The sequence below is a fragment of the Pieris rapae genome, chromosome 7, assembly GCF_905147795.1.
Source record: "Pieris rapae chromosome 7, ilPieRapa1.1, whole genome shotgun sequence".
Classification (NCBI taxonomy): domain Eukaryota; kingdom Metazoa; phylum Arthropoda; class Insecta; order Lepidoptera; family Pieridae; genus Pieris; species Pieris rapae.
Window position 1 is genome coordinate 6459477 of NC_059515.1, and position 18798 is coordinate 6478274.

Here is an 18798-nt window from a genome sequence, read left to right on the forward strand (position 1 = left end):
TGGTTTCAAAAATTATCGACACTGGTCTATAGCTTTACCAGTACGTCGTACAAATTAAAAACCTATATACTAAGACTAATAAAATATATCATAATGTTATTATATTATGAGTACTAAGACGGGGTTAAGTTTATCAACACATTGTTGCATAGGTAGCTTTATCTTTATTGTTAGTTTTAACTTTATTGTAACTCTTATTTTCTCACATATTATTTTTTTTATAAATAAATCGCCTTAGAAAGAAAACTTTTACATTACATATAAATACTTTAAAAAAATCGTATCTATCTATATATATATTAAATTAAAATTACCTTATGATAAATCTATAAAATAGCGGATACCAATCAGCCTACGAATGTAACCCGTTAAACAATCTCATGATCTTGAACGCAGTGTAACCTAGTGTTAAGCCCGCATGTCTGGCAGACGGCGCGTCTCCTTGACTCAGCACTGACCACGCTCAAGACGAGTCTCGAGACTCAATTAAGGATATGACTAGTCATGGGACAATAAAAGGCACTTCGAATGACGCACCCCACGACAGATTACATTAATCTGATTAAACCGGGATTAACAGTCTATATTGTCATTTCTTTTGGTATTAATGTTATCGCAGAACATTTTCTTTGTTCGAATAAGCTTTTAATACTGCTCAGCTAAACACCTTTGATTTGTGTTTAGAATTAACCCTAAGATGATAAAATATATATAAAAAAATGTTTTGGGCACAAAGTTTAACGGGTTGGGGTCAAAATTCTTTTAAACAGCTGAGACATACAGGGATTTGTGTTTCTTTTTACTATTCCAGTACACTTTTTTATTGAAAAGTTCCATAGACACTAACATAACCCGTGAGAGAGAGAAGATAGCTAAGTCTAACTTAACCACAGGAAAAACATTTTACAATTGTACTCCAATACATTCTAATACCTACCACGTAGCCTTCAAACTTTTTAATATTTCGAAGAATTAAGCTGAATTAAATATCTATTCGGGATTCTATAGCGTTTTTATTATTGATTTTGCTACAATTCTAATAAAAGAATGAAAATAATTACAGCGTGAAAACATATATTGAGCTAAAAAACACAAATAATAGACTATAGGGAAGTAACAAAGCTTTGAAGATGCGCAATAGAAATGCAATAACGTGTTCTTGTGCACGCAATGAGCGTGACCGGCGTGACAATGGAAGCAGCGGCGCGTGCACACGGCGCGCTTCATACACCTTGGGCCTACGGCCTACGACACGCGTAGCGATGCCCACCTTGCCTGTGCCCACACATTATTAACTGTTTTTATATTGATAAATTAACATCATGACTGTTTTATATATGTAATATGTAATTAATATAATGTGTAGAAAGAACCATATTTACAGGAGTATATTGGTACCTACTTATTATACTTCTATAAATCAAAACTTGTGTTTATAATTACTCTCCCTACGTAAAATGGTTCAATCTTATAACGTTCAAAATTTGCATTGAAGAAACGCTATTATTCAAAGAAAAAGAAAACAAATATTAAAGATATTCTCTACTAAAAATGTTATCGCAAAATTAACAATATTTCAATCTAAAACCGCCCAATAACAAAATAGTCAAAAGCCACCGCACGAGGAAACAAATAAGCTCCCACAAGCTACTGTTACAAGTTGGAAAAAACGTTCTTATAAACGAATAAAAACACCCCAACATTGTATAGAAATCTTCAATGGTCCATTGTGTTTTTTCGTATTTGATTTGTTGCTACAAATAGCGGATATGAAAAGCGTTTAAGGTACTTAATGTCCGGTAATTGGCGATCAATGAGGATCAGTGGGCACATTGTGTTAAACCATTCAATAGCATCGACCATTGTCCGTTTGGGGATAAAAATTAAAAAAAAGCTAAGCCAGCACCCGTCAAGGGTCACTGCAAGCTGTCGATAGACGTCAGATTAAAAAGATCCAAGGACCGCGTCAAACAATGGATCTAAATTCCGCACAGCTAAATCCGTAACACGACACTGCAAAGACTCACAGAGCCATCAGTAAACCAATCTTTATTTAAACATTTACTAATACGTATTTAATCTACAAACAAAGGGTTGAAGTCCAAGGTGTAACGGACATCATTAACGATCAAAATTCAAAGTGTGCAATGCTCCCACGCACCCTGAATAAGAAATATGAGCTGAACGGATACTGCTATTATCAAAACATTATTACAACACTCGAAACGCATCGCCCTTCGAATGTAAAAATTAAACAACAATTGCCTTTAATATTCTCTGGCTGGTGCCGGCGGAGGGTGGTTTGTAAAAAAATCTGTCAATCTGCCGTAGATCAATCATCCTTGCTGAATGGGAGGGGTGAGTAACCACAATTGAAGTTAGCAGATAATAAAAGGCGTCCGATATTTACGTAAACGCATCGATTTGATGTTCAATATTGTTCGGAGGTATCTGACACCGTTTGATTGTGGCCATCCTTTGTGAAACTTGAGTGACGTACGAATAAAATCAAGTAGGTGGGTTTATTGTTACTGTCAGAGTAAAAATGAAAAGGTTCAATTATATTATATGTATTACTAGCAGACTCGGCCAAGCGTTGCTGTGGCTAAGGTTTTTCTTATATTATATAGTAGTAAAATATTAATAGCTTATCTGAAAGGTTGGTTTTAAAACTTTTAACAAAGTGCCATCTGTCAGAATTGTATCAAATAATAAACAAATATTTGCAATAAAATGATATTGCGGGTATGAATTGAGATGTAAGCTATCCTATCTGTTAAGTAAGATCAAACTGCACACTGTATGCAAATTTGATTGATATCGGTTCGGTAGTTTAGGAGTCCATCGCGGTCAAACAACGTGACACTTGCTTTATATATATTAAGATAAGATTTTACTAGAGACTTATGCAGACACTGAAATGAAGGCCGCCTATATTTGTTATTTTTCGCCATTTAGCTCTAATAGGTACAGAAATTAATTTTCTATATCATATTTTTATTTTCCTACAATCCTGGTCTGAGAGCACTAACAGAGCAACTCCACTGTGACTCCGTTCTATACAAAAAACTGCAGCTGTTAAATAGAATCTCTAGAATATTTTTACAAAACAATACCGGAAGGTTCAGCTATTGGGTAAAACATGAGTTCGCACTTCGTTCCAGAGGTGTACGTCCACGTGCGTACTCGCTCTGTTGCGTCCACGTGCCCTGCACGCACAGGTAAATGACGCGTGCCGATAGAATAGTAGATAGTAGAGTAATTTGAACTGGACTTAACATCCTGACATCGTCTTCCTTTTGTTATACACTAACAAATATTCTTTACCATTTTTTTTATAGAATCGTTTATTGAAAGTATTCAACGTCTAGTTGCCACTTTTCATATAAATTTTAAATTACTTAATTACTTACTTAATTTTAAATTTTAAATACATTTTCTAAAAAAATTAAAAATAACTGTAATGATGACTGCAAATATTTAACATTTGTGACTGAAAGTTGGCAACCATTATTTAAATGTTGATAAAAGAACATATAGTTGCAGTTGCTATTTATAAATAGCATAAATGAATTATATAAAAAATGGAAATAATAATTTATTATTTGCAAAATGTTTGCCAACGCTCGGCACACTGATACATTATTACTTAAGAGAAATAAAATACTTACAACACTTATAGGCATAACAAATACGAAGATATAAAAAAAATATAAAAAAACGAAACGAAAATTGATTTCAAAGTGTGGGAGCAACTATACTATGGGAGACCCAGCTCGTTCAGCAGAATGCTCAATCTTCTGTTCTGTTCAAGTTCAAGTTTCTGATCATAACGCATTCTTCTGAAAGTTCTACTGAAATGAAGGACAAATGGGATAAGAAAACTAGGTTGAGCCACACATGACAAAATTTGTACATTTTTGGAGCCCATGTAGGCAGAAATATGAAAATTGAAATCACTTACAAAAGGACAATACTTTAATCGTTAGATATGAATAAAAAATAGTCACAGAAGAGTTGAATTAACCAGTAATCGCTGGCACCCGTGCACTTTATTGCCGGCGCTAATCACCCCGACCGCTGTCAATGCTCAATAGCAATCAATACCTTTGAATTCTTTTGTTAATTCATTTTTTAAGCTATAATATAGAATATAAATCTGTATTTAATGTATAAAAATTGATGTCAATATCCCTCATAAAAGATATTCGTTAAAGGAAACTTGAAATAATTCAAATAACAGTATTTTTCAACAATTAACCTCCTCTCAGCAGCAGTATTCAATATATGTGTGTGTAATTAACATTGTTTTGCGGTCCATGGGCGGTTATCATTTAACATCAGGTGAGCCAGGGGCAATCGTTCTCTTGCCTGTTTGCCTGATATTATAATAAATAATGTTACGTAACCTGAACCTGATGTAATATAAAAAAAATGTGACGAAATGTTGGTTAGATTGTATTGATATGCGCGTAGATTTAGTGTCATTTGTCAAGAGACTTTCAACAATTATATTACAGTACTACAATCCATTATTAATAATACACCTAAATCACAGAGGAATCAGTCACAACTAGTCCTGGAAAGCTTGGCTGTAGTTTCCCAACGAGCAGATATCCTCGGAGGATTGAGGTCGCCCCGTGAAACCTGCAAAGTGCCCAGGTACCTTCTGAGCTTTTGGAAGTAGCTACGGAGCTTTAATTAGCCAGGGCTTTACGCATAACGAATACAACAGTATGATAATAAATCATTATAAATAAAAAAAGCCTTTTTATTTATTACAAAAGAACAAAGTAAACTTAATTATTATTCTTATATTTTATTTAAGAAAATAATTTACAATAATTTTGTATCTATGTCTCATTTATTTTCCAGCATTACATCACCAAACGGCTGACTGCATATTGGTGAAATCTGTTAGACATGGTTGGCGTTTATCCCGTTCATACAGTAGAGGTCGAATCTTTTTATATCATGTAAGCATAATAATTTTATTGTACAAAGGATGATTTTATGAACGATTGTGATTTAACAACAAATACTTAAAAGGATATTAATGAACTTTTCTATTGATAGTTAATTCGTAAACACCGTAGAAGGGAATAACAATAGGTGGACAATGTCCAATACCCCAATGGATGACCCATTCAACCAGTACAATACTATAATCGAAAATCAATGAATAACTTTTAATTCAATTTTTTCTTGTTTATTTTGACTATTTCGTACTCATTTTTTAAATGAATAATGAATAGAAATATGCTGAATCTTGAACTATATTTGTATTTAATCCAATTACCTTGTAGAGTTAAAAACAATTAAATTACTAGTAATAAGTTTTTTAATAATCACTCAACAGTTAAAGTGTCTATATATACTACGTATAATGCTATATAATAACTTAATATCCTTTATATAAACCATACAAATGTAGATATTAACCTAATTTTTCGTTTTAAAATTTATAAATAATAATTGTTTCAACTTATTATACTTAAATAAAGTGTTCTTAAAGTAATGTATAATCGTATTAATTATTAACATTGTTTATGTTGTATTATATATTGTATTATATGTTGTTGTATATTGTATTATGATAATAATCGTATAAAAATAAAATGAATCATTGGCGCTACAACCATTTTAGGTCTGGGCCTCAGATTTCTGTATCTGTTGCATAATCATTTGTCAATCTAATAGTCAAGTGGGTGATCATCCTGAGCCTGGCACACGCCGTCGACTTTTTGGGTCTAAGGCGAGTCGGTTTCCTTTACCGTTCAAGCGAATGTTAAAAGCGTTCATAGACTGCATTGGTGAACAGCCGGGGATCAAACCTACGACCTCGGATGAGAGTCGCACGCTAAAGCCACTAGGCTAGTTGTTAAATTAATACAATGCTTTCTCAACAATATAATAGCTACAAAGAAATATTTTTAATCGGTTTTTAAAAGATTTATTGTTATTGAGGTGTGCTAATTAGTACATTTACGTCACACAAGCCGATAACCGTACATCTCTAGTACAAATATTGTTCTAATAACAATAAACATAAAGTATACGCGGTAACCCTTTTCCCACAGCTCTTATTTTACTAATGTGCTCTATTTAAGAGGGGTCAAAACTCAAACACGCGCATTAAAACGCTGTAAAACGTTTAAGTTTACAAATTAGATAAATAAATGTAATATAATCTGTTAAGTCTATGGTTAACAAATTGTATAAACATAGCGATAGCCATTTCAGGTAAGTTTGGAATAATAAACTTATGGTCTTAAATATTTCCGTGATAATCCAGAAACACGCCGCTGATGACAGATTCGTGGTAGTTTATTTTAATCCTTCTATCCAAAGGTTTATTGTTAAAACAAAACTAAAGTGTGCAGAAGCGCGCTGTTTGGGGGATTTGTTGTTACCCCAAGGTAGTCGGTGTAAGGAATTAAATATTGTGATAGTGGTCAAGATATACTTGAAACCTTTTTGTATATACAAAAAAAATATAAAGTATTTTAATACATACGGTGACTTTCCAGTACCAACTAAAAGAAAAAGCACTGCTTATATGGAAATTGAATTCGTTTTGACAGCAAACTCCCGAGTTTCTTGCCAGTTCTTCTTGCCTTGTAGTAAATGTAAATTTAGATTTAATTTAACATCTCTTCTGTTGAGGTTCATAAGTGTAGGTATTTGGTTACCTATGTGAATAGTTAGTTTAAGTTTGAGTCAAATAAATTAATAAAAGAAATATGGATGCGCCTATTGAAACAATTAATGTTGCACGCGTCAAAATTTAAAACTAAATAGTCAAAATAAAATCCGTTCACATGTCCGTTGTCACAATCGTACCTAATTGCGCATAATGAGTTGAGCAAAGAATGCAATATGTTTTTTTGTATTATTTATGATATGAACAGCGCGCCCTGCCGATTTGGCCACCCTCCGCAATTCGCGGCTTGAAATAAAATTTAATGCTCCGACGGCTGCTTTTTAAATTTGGAATGCGTTTGAAATATCGAATTTCCGGAATTACGGCATATGTTTTTTTAATCACAAACAAATGAGTTCTTATATATTTATGAACTTAGATAACTTTAGTTATTTTTCTAAGACGTATATTTTAATATTTAATGTGTATCAACATATTGTGTATGTAATTATACCTATAGTTTAATAGATCAAACCCATCATTAGTTTCCTTGTAATTTAAGATTAAATTTGTGGCTTAAGTTTAAATTAATAATAACTTTATTTTGATAAAATTACGCAAACCTAAATATTTTATTTAGTTATACAGCAGAATGTTGTATCGTTTTTATTTATAATCAGAAGTGCGATGCCATAAAATTTGAATGTAATTTTTTTTTACAGGTAGGCAAACGGACTTCAGTGTGCCTCATGGTTTAGTCAGCCTCAGGGTAAGTGATATGCCCATGCAAAAGGGCTCGCGTATGCGTTGCCGGCCTTTTAAAATTTGACGCACTTTTCTTGAAGGACCCCAAATCGTATTGGTACGGAAATACCTCAATGGGCAGCTGGTTCCACATAGCGTATTGTATGAGATTGTGACTATAAAACAATTGGGAAATAGATTCCTCAAATTCCCACGAGCATTCCTCTGTCAATTAATTAATTTTACCAATCAAGGTTCGTTCCCACGTCATGATATCGGGAAATCACGCAACATCTTTATTCATTTATTAGATTATTCGCCCTTTGTTTAAGGGTGAGCGTGAAATGGCCCAACCATAAACCATTATGAAACGTCATTTTAAACGCACTATTGTGTGAACTTTTCAAATAAATTACGGAAATTATTGAAAGTTGTGTATTATTATGTATTTACACACTAGCAGCTTAATAAGCTGATGCGCGCGTATTTTGAGATTTGGAGAAAATATCCAATCTATTTTTAAAAGAGTTCAATGATGGTGCACTGATTACACATTCCGGAAGCCTATTCCAGTCAGTGTATGTTTGATAAATCTAAAATGTGATGTATTCATACCTACAAGTATTTATTTTGTAAATAGTTTTATATATTCGATTCATAACTAATATTACTTCAACACTTAAAGACGAAAGAGTATCTTTTTGAAACGTATCAAGATATCTGGGGTTGCCTGGAAGATATCGCTTATAAGCGATAAGGCCGCACGTTGCATCTCTTATTTTTTTTTTATGTATTAGGTTATTTGTTTTTGGATAAATATAATGAAATAAAGTCTAAATAAATAAAAAATAAAATAAATAAATTAATAAAATTATAGCAATACTATCTTTCACTAAAATCAAACGAACAAAAACAATTTGTATAAATTCGCTATGAATCATTATTCTTTTGTATTCTTAAAAGTGTTGCCATAGTGCCCATGTTTATGCAAAATATATTACTATATTTATTAGCAAGGGTTATTCGCACTTTGATAGTTCAACATATTCATAAGTTATTCAGCTAAAAACTTGAGAAATTATTATTCTATATAAATCTGGTTTACACATTTATTCATTTGTCATTTTTGAGAGGAAGGAGTGTTTTTGACGTTTTCGTATAGTCCGAGGCCTGAAGATGGAAAAGTTTTAACGAGTGGAATCGAATTTGCGTCATTGTTCATGAACTGGTGCCAATTTGATGAGGTGGAAGTGATTGTCAAAAACCCAAAAACAAGAATTTATTTACATTGACTCATTGGACATTTCGCAAAATTGTGTCGTGTGATCACAGATTATGAAAGATATGTTAATTATGAATACGAAGTAATACTCATTTTATTACAGTAATTTATAATTGCATTCCAATAAATTGACGTGGAATAAGTGATACCTATAAGATCTTATGTTCCAAAATAAACGTATTTTATTTTTATTTTATTTATTTAAAAAAAAATATTGAAACCATAAATGTATATACCAATTTAAAAAATCAGATACTTTGTTTAAAGCTAAAACATTAAATCTAACAAATTACTTATGTTAAGCCCAATCATTCTTGTCAAAGAAAAAAAACCTTTATAAAAACCTCCAACGGATTCTAAAGTTTGCCCAAACTGTAGGTACAGTTTAAAGACATCTTTCCTAATACATTTGTAGAGGCACGTGCTGCATGTCAAACAGAAGATAGTAGATGGCTGCGCGCGCGCACCCGCATACTATAGATAACGGCCGGTAATAAATTAACTACGAACACAGCTTTCCACAATAAAACTTTGTCACTTTTCACCTTGTTTCACCTATTGATTTAAAAAAAAATAACATTTGGTTTTTCATAACATAAATATCTGAAGATAATATTAAAAAATGGATAAGACAGAAAACATGTAAAAATATTGCTTCACGAAAAATTTAAATACTGTAGGCTTTTCTTATCACATACATTTGAAACTATTCATACTAAGTACATAAAATGTAGCTATCGCAGTAAAATCATATAAGTACTTCGATTGTCAGCCCATAGATCACAAGTTACCTAATTAATACTTATATATCTTTGGCTTGGCTTTGGTATGGGATGCAACTTGTATGGACACGTTTGCCCCGTCTCACCTCTCTCTATCAAGCAAAAAGGCTGGGTCGGCCGCAGAACAGGCGAAAAATAAAAAACGGCTCACATATCTCTTACATTTGAGTCGATTTTGCTTCAACCTCGATTTTGTTTCCTTTGGAGTAGAGATTCTTGGGCCGTGGGGTTCAGGTGCTTAGGCGTTTATTAATAATTAAGTTGTCGTCTTCTAGGTACGGGTGACCCCAGACCTTGGGGTTTCCTCGCTTAACCAATTAGTATCACAATACAATTTTAACTGTCTTTGTAGGTTGATTGGGTAATTGTAAGCACTACACTGATTACTAATAAAAATATATTTATATTTTACTTATATGTCGGTAATTCATATAACATTAATATTGTCTATTGCACGAAATTCTATACAACGACTGCAAACATCTAAGTCTATATCAGAAGTTATTTAATCAAAAACTGAGCTGTTTAACTATGTTAAAGAAGCTGTCTTACAAAATCAATACCAGTCATCACAGTATTCATAAAATTACACCCGGCAAAGCTGAATTCCTCAATTGCGCATTTTCGGATTCGTCATAGACGAAAGAGTGAGGTCAATCATAAACCTATTTGTTGTATGACAGTTGCGAAATGTCACAGGCGGGGGTGTATTAACGTATTTGCTTGGAAAATAGTGTTTGATTAACTCTCTTTCATGTTCGTTCGTTGGAACGCGATTGTCTGCGGATTTGTTTAATTTGATCCTTTGTTTGAGCGCCGGTTGTGTGGAAAGGCTTATAGGGCGATGTGGAGATTCGTTATCTGGGGTTATCTTGTCATGGACACTGCGACCTGTATTTGATTTGAATTTCGAATGCCGTTGCGAAACGTTATCGCTTAGCAGCCAGCTACTTGTTAAAAACACGCGTATTGCTTTAAAACTAAACGCTTAGGCGTAACATTTATAGAAGTTGTACTTCTTTTGGCGCGTTAGGGAAAAATGATGAGAGTAAATTTTTAAGATGCGCGCACACCTTCACAAAATACCGACATTGTGAAATAGTTAATATTTATGTTTTTTCTATTGTTACTATCGCTTATTTCTACAGAAGTAGACACACGTTTTTTAATCAGGGTGGTGTTTTTCTTTCCTTTCTTTTCTTTCCGCGATGAAGAGACAGATCAATGCTTTGTTTAAAACAGTGTTATTACAAATTTTTTTACTAAAACTTACCCGATCTTTCCTACATATCTTATGTATTATATGGCCCTTGTAATGAGTAATACATTGACAAGTACGATCATCTTATTCTACGAAGGAATTGTTTTCAATTTCGCGGATTGACAACATCCGGAGCGGCGAGGGGACGCAAATTGTTAATACCAGTGCAATTTGTTTTTTATTTGGGCGTCAATTGGTGTATCGGGTGACACCGGAAGAGACCCCGCCCACACACACTTATCAATGTATTAATCCGATAAACACGTTTTTGAAGTTATACTTTTTTTGGCGCGATGGAGAAAAATGATGAGAGTGAATTTTTACGATGCGCGCGCACACCGACACCTACAGCATGAAGTTAGTTCTAGGTGGTATGAAAATTGATAACTATGTTCAAGTTGTATATTCTAGTATTTTTAAATGTAGAACACGTGTTTCGTAAGGGTACAATTAAACAGTGTGAATAAATAAATATTATTTTAGTGTTTTTATTATTAATATATTTGATTCATTGCCTTAATGATAAATGATTGTATATTTTTACTGTGTTGTCATATTTTTAGTTAATAAACCCTTTTTTATTTAAATAAAATCTTTTTGATTAATTTTAATATTTATCGTTAATCACAACTGCATTTTAGATTTTTCCATACGCCGAAGATGTATAACTTCTAACGCGTGTACATAAGTACACACATCTTTTTTTTTCTCGACTTATCCAGATTCTTTAATCACTTTTATAGTCTGCTTTTCTAACCCTGTTCGAATATTTAACGAGCCGCCAAATCAACGGGAGCTGGATTAAACCATTGCCTGAGACTTAAACAATTAGTTTTAAGCCTTTTGGGGTAATTTACAGCTTAGTAACTGTTTACAAATAACGGAGCCTAACATGTATAGCAGAGTTTAAGAAGATTACCTTATTTCTACCGTTACAATAAGAGGCGACGTTTTTAGTTCTATTAATGGGATTAAATTTTACTAAGTCTACACAATTGCCGTCATGGAAAATTTAATATAACCTAATATGTATGATCACATTGGCTACGTTAAAATTAATAATATTTTGGTTTTGCTGTTAGTGTCAACACATAATAATGGAATATATCATATTTATTACGAATATACAAATACTTTTTGAATTTTTCATAATTGCAGGCAGACTGTAATTGCGGTAATAAATGTGTTTGTATTCCATTTATACATATCTATATGTTTGTGTGATGTAATCAAATAAACGTTTGTTTTGCTAAAAGCATTTTATGATATATTTTATAGACACAGGTTTAATTTATGGTAATTCTAAGAAACATTATTAGCCAAAGAGGATTAGGATTTTTGGTTTACTAACAAAGAAGATTACCTACAATAATAGCTGGACGCACAGTAGAAGCCGCTATGACGATCGTCATTCCTTGTTCATTTCTTTACAAATAACTCTGTCTAAAAGTTCAGCATTGCCACTGGATTCGCTACACATGGCAATCGCCCGGCTCCGCCTCTAGCAAAATCCCTAGGAAATTAAAAAAAAACTGAACGAAATATTGTTTAAGTTAATTTTTTTGAATTTGATCCTTAATTACTTATTAAGGTTATAACATAGTGGTATATTAAAATAAAATAATTCATTCACTTAAAACAACATTGAAAAATTAATTGTAATTAAACTAAAAACTTAGCGATTAAAAAGAGTGGCGGAAAGTTTCTTGCCGCTCTACGCCCTTGACTTGCGAATTGGTAAGAATTTTTTTTTCACGTTTATAAGTGTAAATTTTTACCTATATAAATAAAGATATTTTTTAAGTTTGAGTTTGAAACCATACGTAATTGGTCCGATAATATAACAAACGCCCGCATCTTTTTCCCTCTTTCAATCGACATTCTGCATATCTACGAATGGTTGATTTAATGGCACTTAAATTAGCACTTTTGTACCTTGAGTCAGTCTTCCACGCATCGATTCACTTTTGAGAACCAGCTAAATGTGGAATCCACTTCCCTGGGAGTTCAAACGGTTAGCCAATACTGGAGAAAATCTAGATGATCTGATTGAAGCAAAGAGCTGTATCAGACGCTAGAAGCTGCAGTTCTATACAACGATTTGCTTCTCGTCCGTTCTTCGTTCTTGATGGATTTTAACTTACATTTAATTTAAATTTTATGTATGAATATTAATGTTTTATTCCAAAAACATGTAGGTAGCGTCTAGTGCATTGTCATTTCGTTGTCATCAATCGAGTTGTAGCTCTGGTAAGCCGCATGCGGAGCCCTAACAGCATGCTGGTGGTAATAGCGGAAGGCTGAATGCTTACTACACGACCAATTCAACTTGGCACCTGATTTGGATGACACTTTGCGAGGTGCCTAGTTAACTTTTGCATGTAGTATTGCACTTTAAATCTAACCTACTAATATAATATTTAGATCAACGTTGTAACTAACACAATAATAACCTACTTATGATTGTATGCTTGAATAAATAAATAATTATTATTATCATGATATTAGATTTACGTTTGGTTTAAAGTTCTTTAATTTATGGATAGGGATAATTGACATCTTAATTTAAATATTAAATAACAAACCAAAACAGTAACGGCGCACGGGAAACACAAAAATCAATACGAGAACCGATAAGTATGTAACTAGGTGATGTATCTGAAATATCCCATCTGGCCTTTCCTGAAAACGTAAATCAACGCCATTGGTGGACGCGTAAAAATGAAGCGTGAGCCCTGATTGGTCAGGGGGCGGGGATTACAAAATGCTTTTCTGTTATTGGCTGATCACGCTTACCCTAAGGATATCGGTGGGGACAATCATCCCTGTGTTTATTTTTGCCGTTAAAGTCAGTGAGCTATGAGGTCTCGTGTGAACCGCGTGTGAAGTTTTTATGCGGGATCACGGAATTGAACTATACGTGTTGTGTGTGTGATACAGACATTGTGATTACGTTTTTACATTATTGGAGATGGTTATCCTGTAAGTATTAAATTACTTTTCATCGTTATGTTTATCTGATCGAATTTCATTTGCCTAAAACGCAATTTCTATTACGGAATAGGGATTCCAAGTTAGATGCTAGTTCTTTTCTTCCGTTCTACGTCCTTGATTTGAGAACTGGCAGTAAATGTAAAATTAGAAGCATTTCATATGTATTTATTTGTTGCCGTTCATAAGTGTACATTTTGTTAATAATTATAAATGATTTTGAATTTGTTTGAAGTTTAAGATAGTTGTTTTGACATGATTGATGATATAACTAAGAAATCAAATTTAGAAGCAGTGAAATCAAGATTTTTGACAATACATAGGTATGTATTTATTAATTAAACTAAAAACATAACTTAGACGCTCGCGCTGCACTCAAAAAGTATTTTAATAGATAATGAAAATTTTTTGTAACGGGTTCTTTTATTAACTTAAAATTAGGTAGATTTACATTAAAGAATTTTATTGAAAATGTATCTGGTCAATATAATAATCATTAACCAAATCAAATAATATAGGAGTTTTAAAAGGTAATCTTTCATAACTCTTACATCATACCGTACCAGGCTATAATTTTATATATTTTTGTTAACCAATAAAAGACAAGAATTGTTGGCTGCATTCAATTTTTTCGCGAATTATACTTATTATTTTTTTCGTACTGAGGTCCTCTAATTATTATACAAAAGTATATGACGCCGTGTCATATAAACATACATTAAATTTAATACAAAAACGCTAGAATAACCAATGCTAAATGCAGGATAAAAATTTCTTCCCAACGTACAATAAAACAAGTTTTAAATTTGTTAATATGAGAAATTTAGTTATTTGCTTTCGAAGAAACTGCTTTTAGCACTAAGAGTTTGACATTGTCATCATTTAATTAATAATATCTCTTTCCTGTTTTCTGTTATTGTCATGTGAATAAAATGTTATTATTATATATTTTATTAATTCGATTGTGCAAGTGAAGACGAAAATCACAATTATACGTATCTTAATTATTTTATTAGATTGTTATGTAGAATATTCCAAATCAACACTGAATTTTGAAAATTGAATTAAACTGTACGTAAAATAGTTTTTCTTCAGTTCTGCAGGACTAAGTTTAGTCTGAGTTCAAATATTATCTAAGAATAGGTACCTGCTACAATATATAAAACATATTTAACTAACTTAAGCACTGAAAACTTCGATAATATATAGTAAATCTATTAATATAATAGGAAGTTTTATTTTAATGTTAATTTAAAATACCAAATACAAAACACTGATTATATCTAGCATTCAAATAACTTTATAAGTTACATTTACACGGAGTTTGTAACTTAAATAGATGACTAAGCAAACATAATGTTAGCTTAGGGTAACTGTAAGGTGTCGGAGCAATTGGTTTTAATTGAAACTCATTGACATTAAATAAGGGATCCCTTTTCAAAGCTCCGATATTTAGTATAAAGAAACTTTAACTAGCATTTTCTTTTACTTAAGTTAATAACTTATAGTTAACAGATAGTTTTATATGAGTACATTTAAATCCTGACTGCAAGACTTGTTGTTAACAAAATGAGTAAATATGTATTCAAGTTATTATCCAAAAATGAGTCAGTATATTGACTTACGCCCGAACCCCTAATTAAAACCCTATTATTATATGTTAACAATCCATTTTTGGCGATGGATAGAATGAAATCTCTTTGATTTTTACACTCATATTAGATAATAAATATAAAGCAAATAAAGTAATAAGTACAAATAATATTAAAATATACATGTCTAATCTTAAGATAGGATATTGGCACAGTTGAACTGTCATTTTCATACAAAGGTTACCCACATACACCGTTCCGACTTACCATGAATAGCTTGTATCGACTGATGGCTATTACAATACGTCGATTGGTTATTATAACTTTTATCAATATTTGGATTAAGATGTCCATCTCAGATGGTCAAAAATGGATTGAGATACGTTATTGGGTTTGGGCGTAAGTTCCTGAAACTGTCTCAAAGTCTGTAAAATAGACTGTAAATTGTAGGGAAGGCTGTATTTTTTTAAAATAAAATACGATTCTGTGCTGTCATGTATGAAATACAAAAAAAAAAACTTAGACATGACCAACCGAGCTTTTCATCATAAATAAGTATATAACTTTTTCATTAATCTTAAGCAACAAACAAAATTAATACATTTTGTTTTTACAATGATATACATATACGATTATATAACTGTTAAACAGGTTCAAACGCGTATACCAATTAAGCAACGCACTCCCCAAAGCTCCAACTTTTCAATTGGCTTAACGAGACGTTGTAAAGGGGAGCTTTCTCAACGAATAACGATAAAGCAGACCAAAATTTCAATATACGTTACAACTTATAAACGAGAGGATAACGTTGTATTCGAAATAATTACTTTTAAGTTCACATTTCTCTTGTATTCTTAACAACGTAGGTACCTATTTAATCTTTTTACTACTGGATAGATTCCTTTATAGGTGTCGCGACACTTAAACTGTATCTTCAGTAGGTACCATGTCTTTTTATGATACGTTTTCGTATATTTACGTGACAAATTTTCCGCGTGCTTGCAGCTCCCTTTGTAACAACGGTTTCTCTATATTTTCGTTCTGCTTTTAATAATGAGGCAATAATAAAAGTCCTTTTAGTGCATATGTACAATGTATAAATTCCATTTCAGAACCAGGAGTGACATGTCAGACGGACACGCTACACCTGAATGGGACATTAATGACGCCGTCGTGCCCAGAGTGACACATTTTGACACGTTTGGAGAATGGTGTGATGGCCACGTGAGACGAGTTTATCCCCCTGGCTGTGAGGAGGCAAGGCGGCATGCTTCTGGCTGGGCAATGAGGAATACAAATAACCACAACGTTCACATCCTGAAGAAGAGCTGTCTTGGAGTACTCGTCTGTTCTACGAGGTGTAGATTGCCAGACGGTTCGCGGGTACATTTACGACCAGCGATTTGTGATAAAGCAAGGAAAAAACAGCAAGGTTATAAGCAATGTTATAGGGTTATATTTATAGGCCAATCGTCAGTCTAGTTTATACAAAAATAGTCACGTGATAATTTAGCCCCCCCCCCCCTAAGATCAGCAAAAGTAACCATAGCTCTCACTAATAATACTACATAAACGAATTCATTTATGTAAGAAACCTCGAAAATGTATATCGTTTTAAAGAATAGACAATAAGTGGGTACTATGTGTAAAAATGTATAATTACTGTTAATGTAATCACCAAATAAGAAAATCAAAGACCCCAGTGCTTACATAATACTTGAATGGCCGTAAGCGTAAGATAGCTAATGAATTAACCAACCTTATATTTGTACGCTTATGTAAAAATAGTGTTTTCGCTACTCAACATTTTGTATGACTACGATTTAAATATTTTACTGATATAAATGTATAGTTTTATTCGTTAGCTTTGCTACCTAACAACTGGTTACCCATTTTACCATTCCTGTACTATTTCTTATAACGTTAAAATGTTTAATTAGGTAAACCATGTCCAAATCGTCTCTGCAATGGCGGACGACTAGAAGTCCAGCCCTGCAGAGGTCACTGCGGTTACCCTGTGACCCATTTCTGGAGACATACAGAGCACGCAATATTCTTTCAAGCAAAAGGCTCCCACGACCATCCTAGACCTGAAGCTAAAGGCGCCAGTGAAGTGAGGAGGACCCTGGGAGCAGGCAGGCGAGTGCGAGGCTTAGCTCTTCTACTAGCAAGAGAAGCAGCCATCGCCGATAAGATCCTTAATGTTAAGCCTGACAAGCAAATGACACAAAAGAACAACCTTCAGCCACCACCACTGATTCCAGACAGTCAAAGAGGTAGATATATCCTTTATATTGAATTATTGCAGTTAATTTTATTTTCAGCTCTTGTTCTTGCTAGGATAATTCTTTCCGAACCTGTCATAATTAACATCTGTTTAAATTTTATGTCAGCTTGTATCCGGCATAATTTTAGAATAAATAGGACTATTAAAGTTGCAGAATTTGTTATACAAAGCCTCTGTTGACTCTAATATTCAAGTCTTATTTATATTAAATAATCATTTTTATTCGCAAGTTCCACTTTACATTCAGTTTTTTATGACATCTCTAATATATTGTTATTTTTGCAGGCTTAACGTGCACATGTGGTCCATTTGAATGCAACTGCCGGTGGCGTCCCGAAATCTCAAATGAAACATTTACGACGTCAACATGGACCCAATCCGAACAACCTTACACCTACGTAGCGCCCCCAGTTTCAGCCCCACATCAGCAACCATACGACCCCGGTACTCTACCAGCTGACGACATTTTCCACCCCGAGGAAATATTCCAACTAGATCAACCAATACGACTCGATTTCCCAATGGAAGAGAACACCCTTGAATCGCCACCGACGTTCGCCGATTTAAACAGTGAAAATTCAAGGCCCGAAGATTCATATTGGTTTGAATGGCAACGAGCGGCCGGATCCGAATCTAGCGAAACGTCATCACCGGAGCTTTTCGGAACCGGATACCAATTGGAATACTGTGATCAACAGGCGTATCCTCAGCAATATTACCCAGAGGAAGCACAGTACTATCCAATCGACACGAGAGAATCTCCGGTGGAAATGGAAGACCAACGTTTTTATAGATATAGCCAAGATTGCTCCCAAGCCAATGTAGAGATGCACGCCTGGAACTATACGGATTGCGCGTTCAACACGCATAATACGCAGGAATGCAAACAGTATTATGACGCACAACACTCCCAAGCCAGCGCATTTGGAGGCTTATTATAATTTCTTTATTCTCGATGTTATTAGTTAAATGTGTATATAGCCTGTTATCGTGTAAATATGAGGTTTGTTCTCGATTTTTGTGTTTCGCGTTAGTCATGTTCCTTTATCTGGACCTATTATAAGTGTTAATGAATGATGAGTTCATTTGAAGAAAAATGCATTTTTATAAAATGTCTATTTATTGTATATAAAAATTACATTAAAATTATCAATTTTACATTTCTTTTAATCACTAAAGATAAAATTGGTCACTACAAACTAGTCCATAAGCGATT

The 18798-nt window shown here is 33.3% G+C and overlaps 1 protein-coding gene across 1 annotated transcript; it reads left to right on the forward strand.

The window, feature by feature from the left end:
- Positions 1-13584: 13584 nt before the first annotated feature.
- On the forward strand, positions 13585-18740 carry LOC110998749. Its single transcript, XM_022267523.2, has 4 exons — positions 13585-13694; positions 16408-16727; positions 17236-17571; positions 17868-18740. The coding sequence occupies exons 1-4, from the start codon at positions 13684-13686 to the stop codon at positions 18521-18523; spliced, it is 1323 nt and encodes a 440-aa protein (XP_022123215.1). The 5' UTR covers positions 13585-13683; the 3' UTR covers positions 18524-18740.
- Positions 18741-18798: the final 58 nt, after the last annotated feature.

What these genes read in the sequence shown, in the direction of transcription:
- LOC110998749 (XM_022267523.2), top strand. An exon ending in AGCAAGGAAAAAACAGCAAG is followed by an intron (nt 16,728 to 17,235) that starts GTTATAAGCAAT and finishes ATGTTTAATTAG; the next exon opens with GTAAACCATGTCCAAATCGT. An exon ending in GATTCCAGACAGTCAAAGAG is followed by an intron (nt 17,572 to 17,867) that starts GTAGATATATCC and finishes TTATTTTTGCAG; the next exon opens with GCTTAACGTGCACATGTGGT.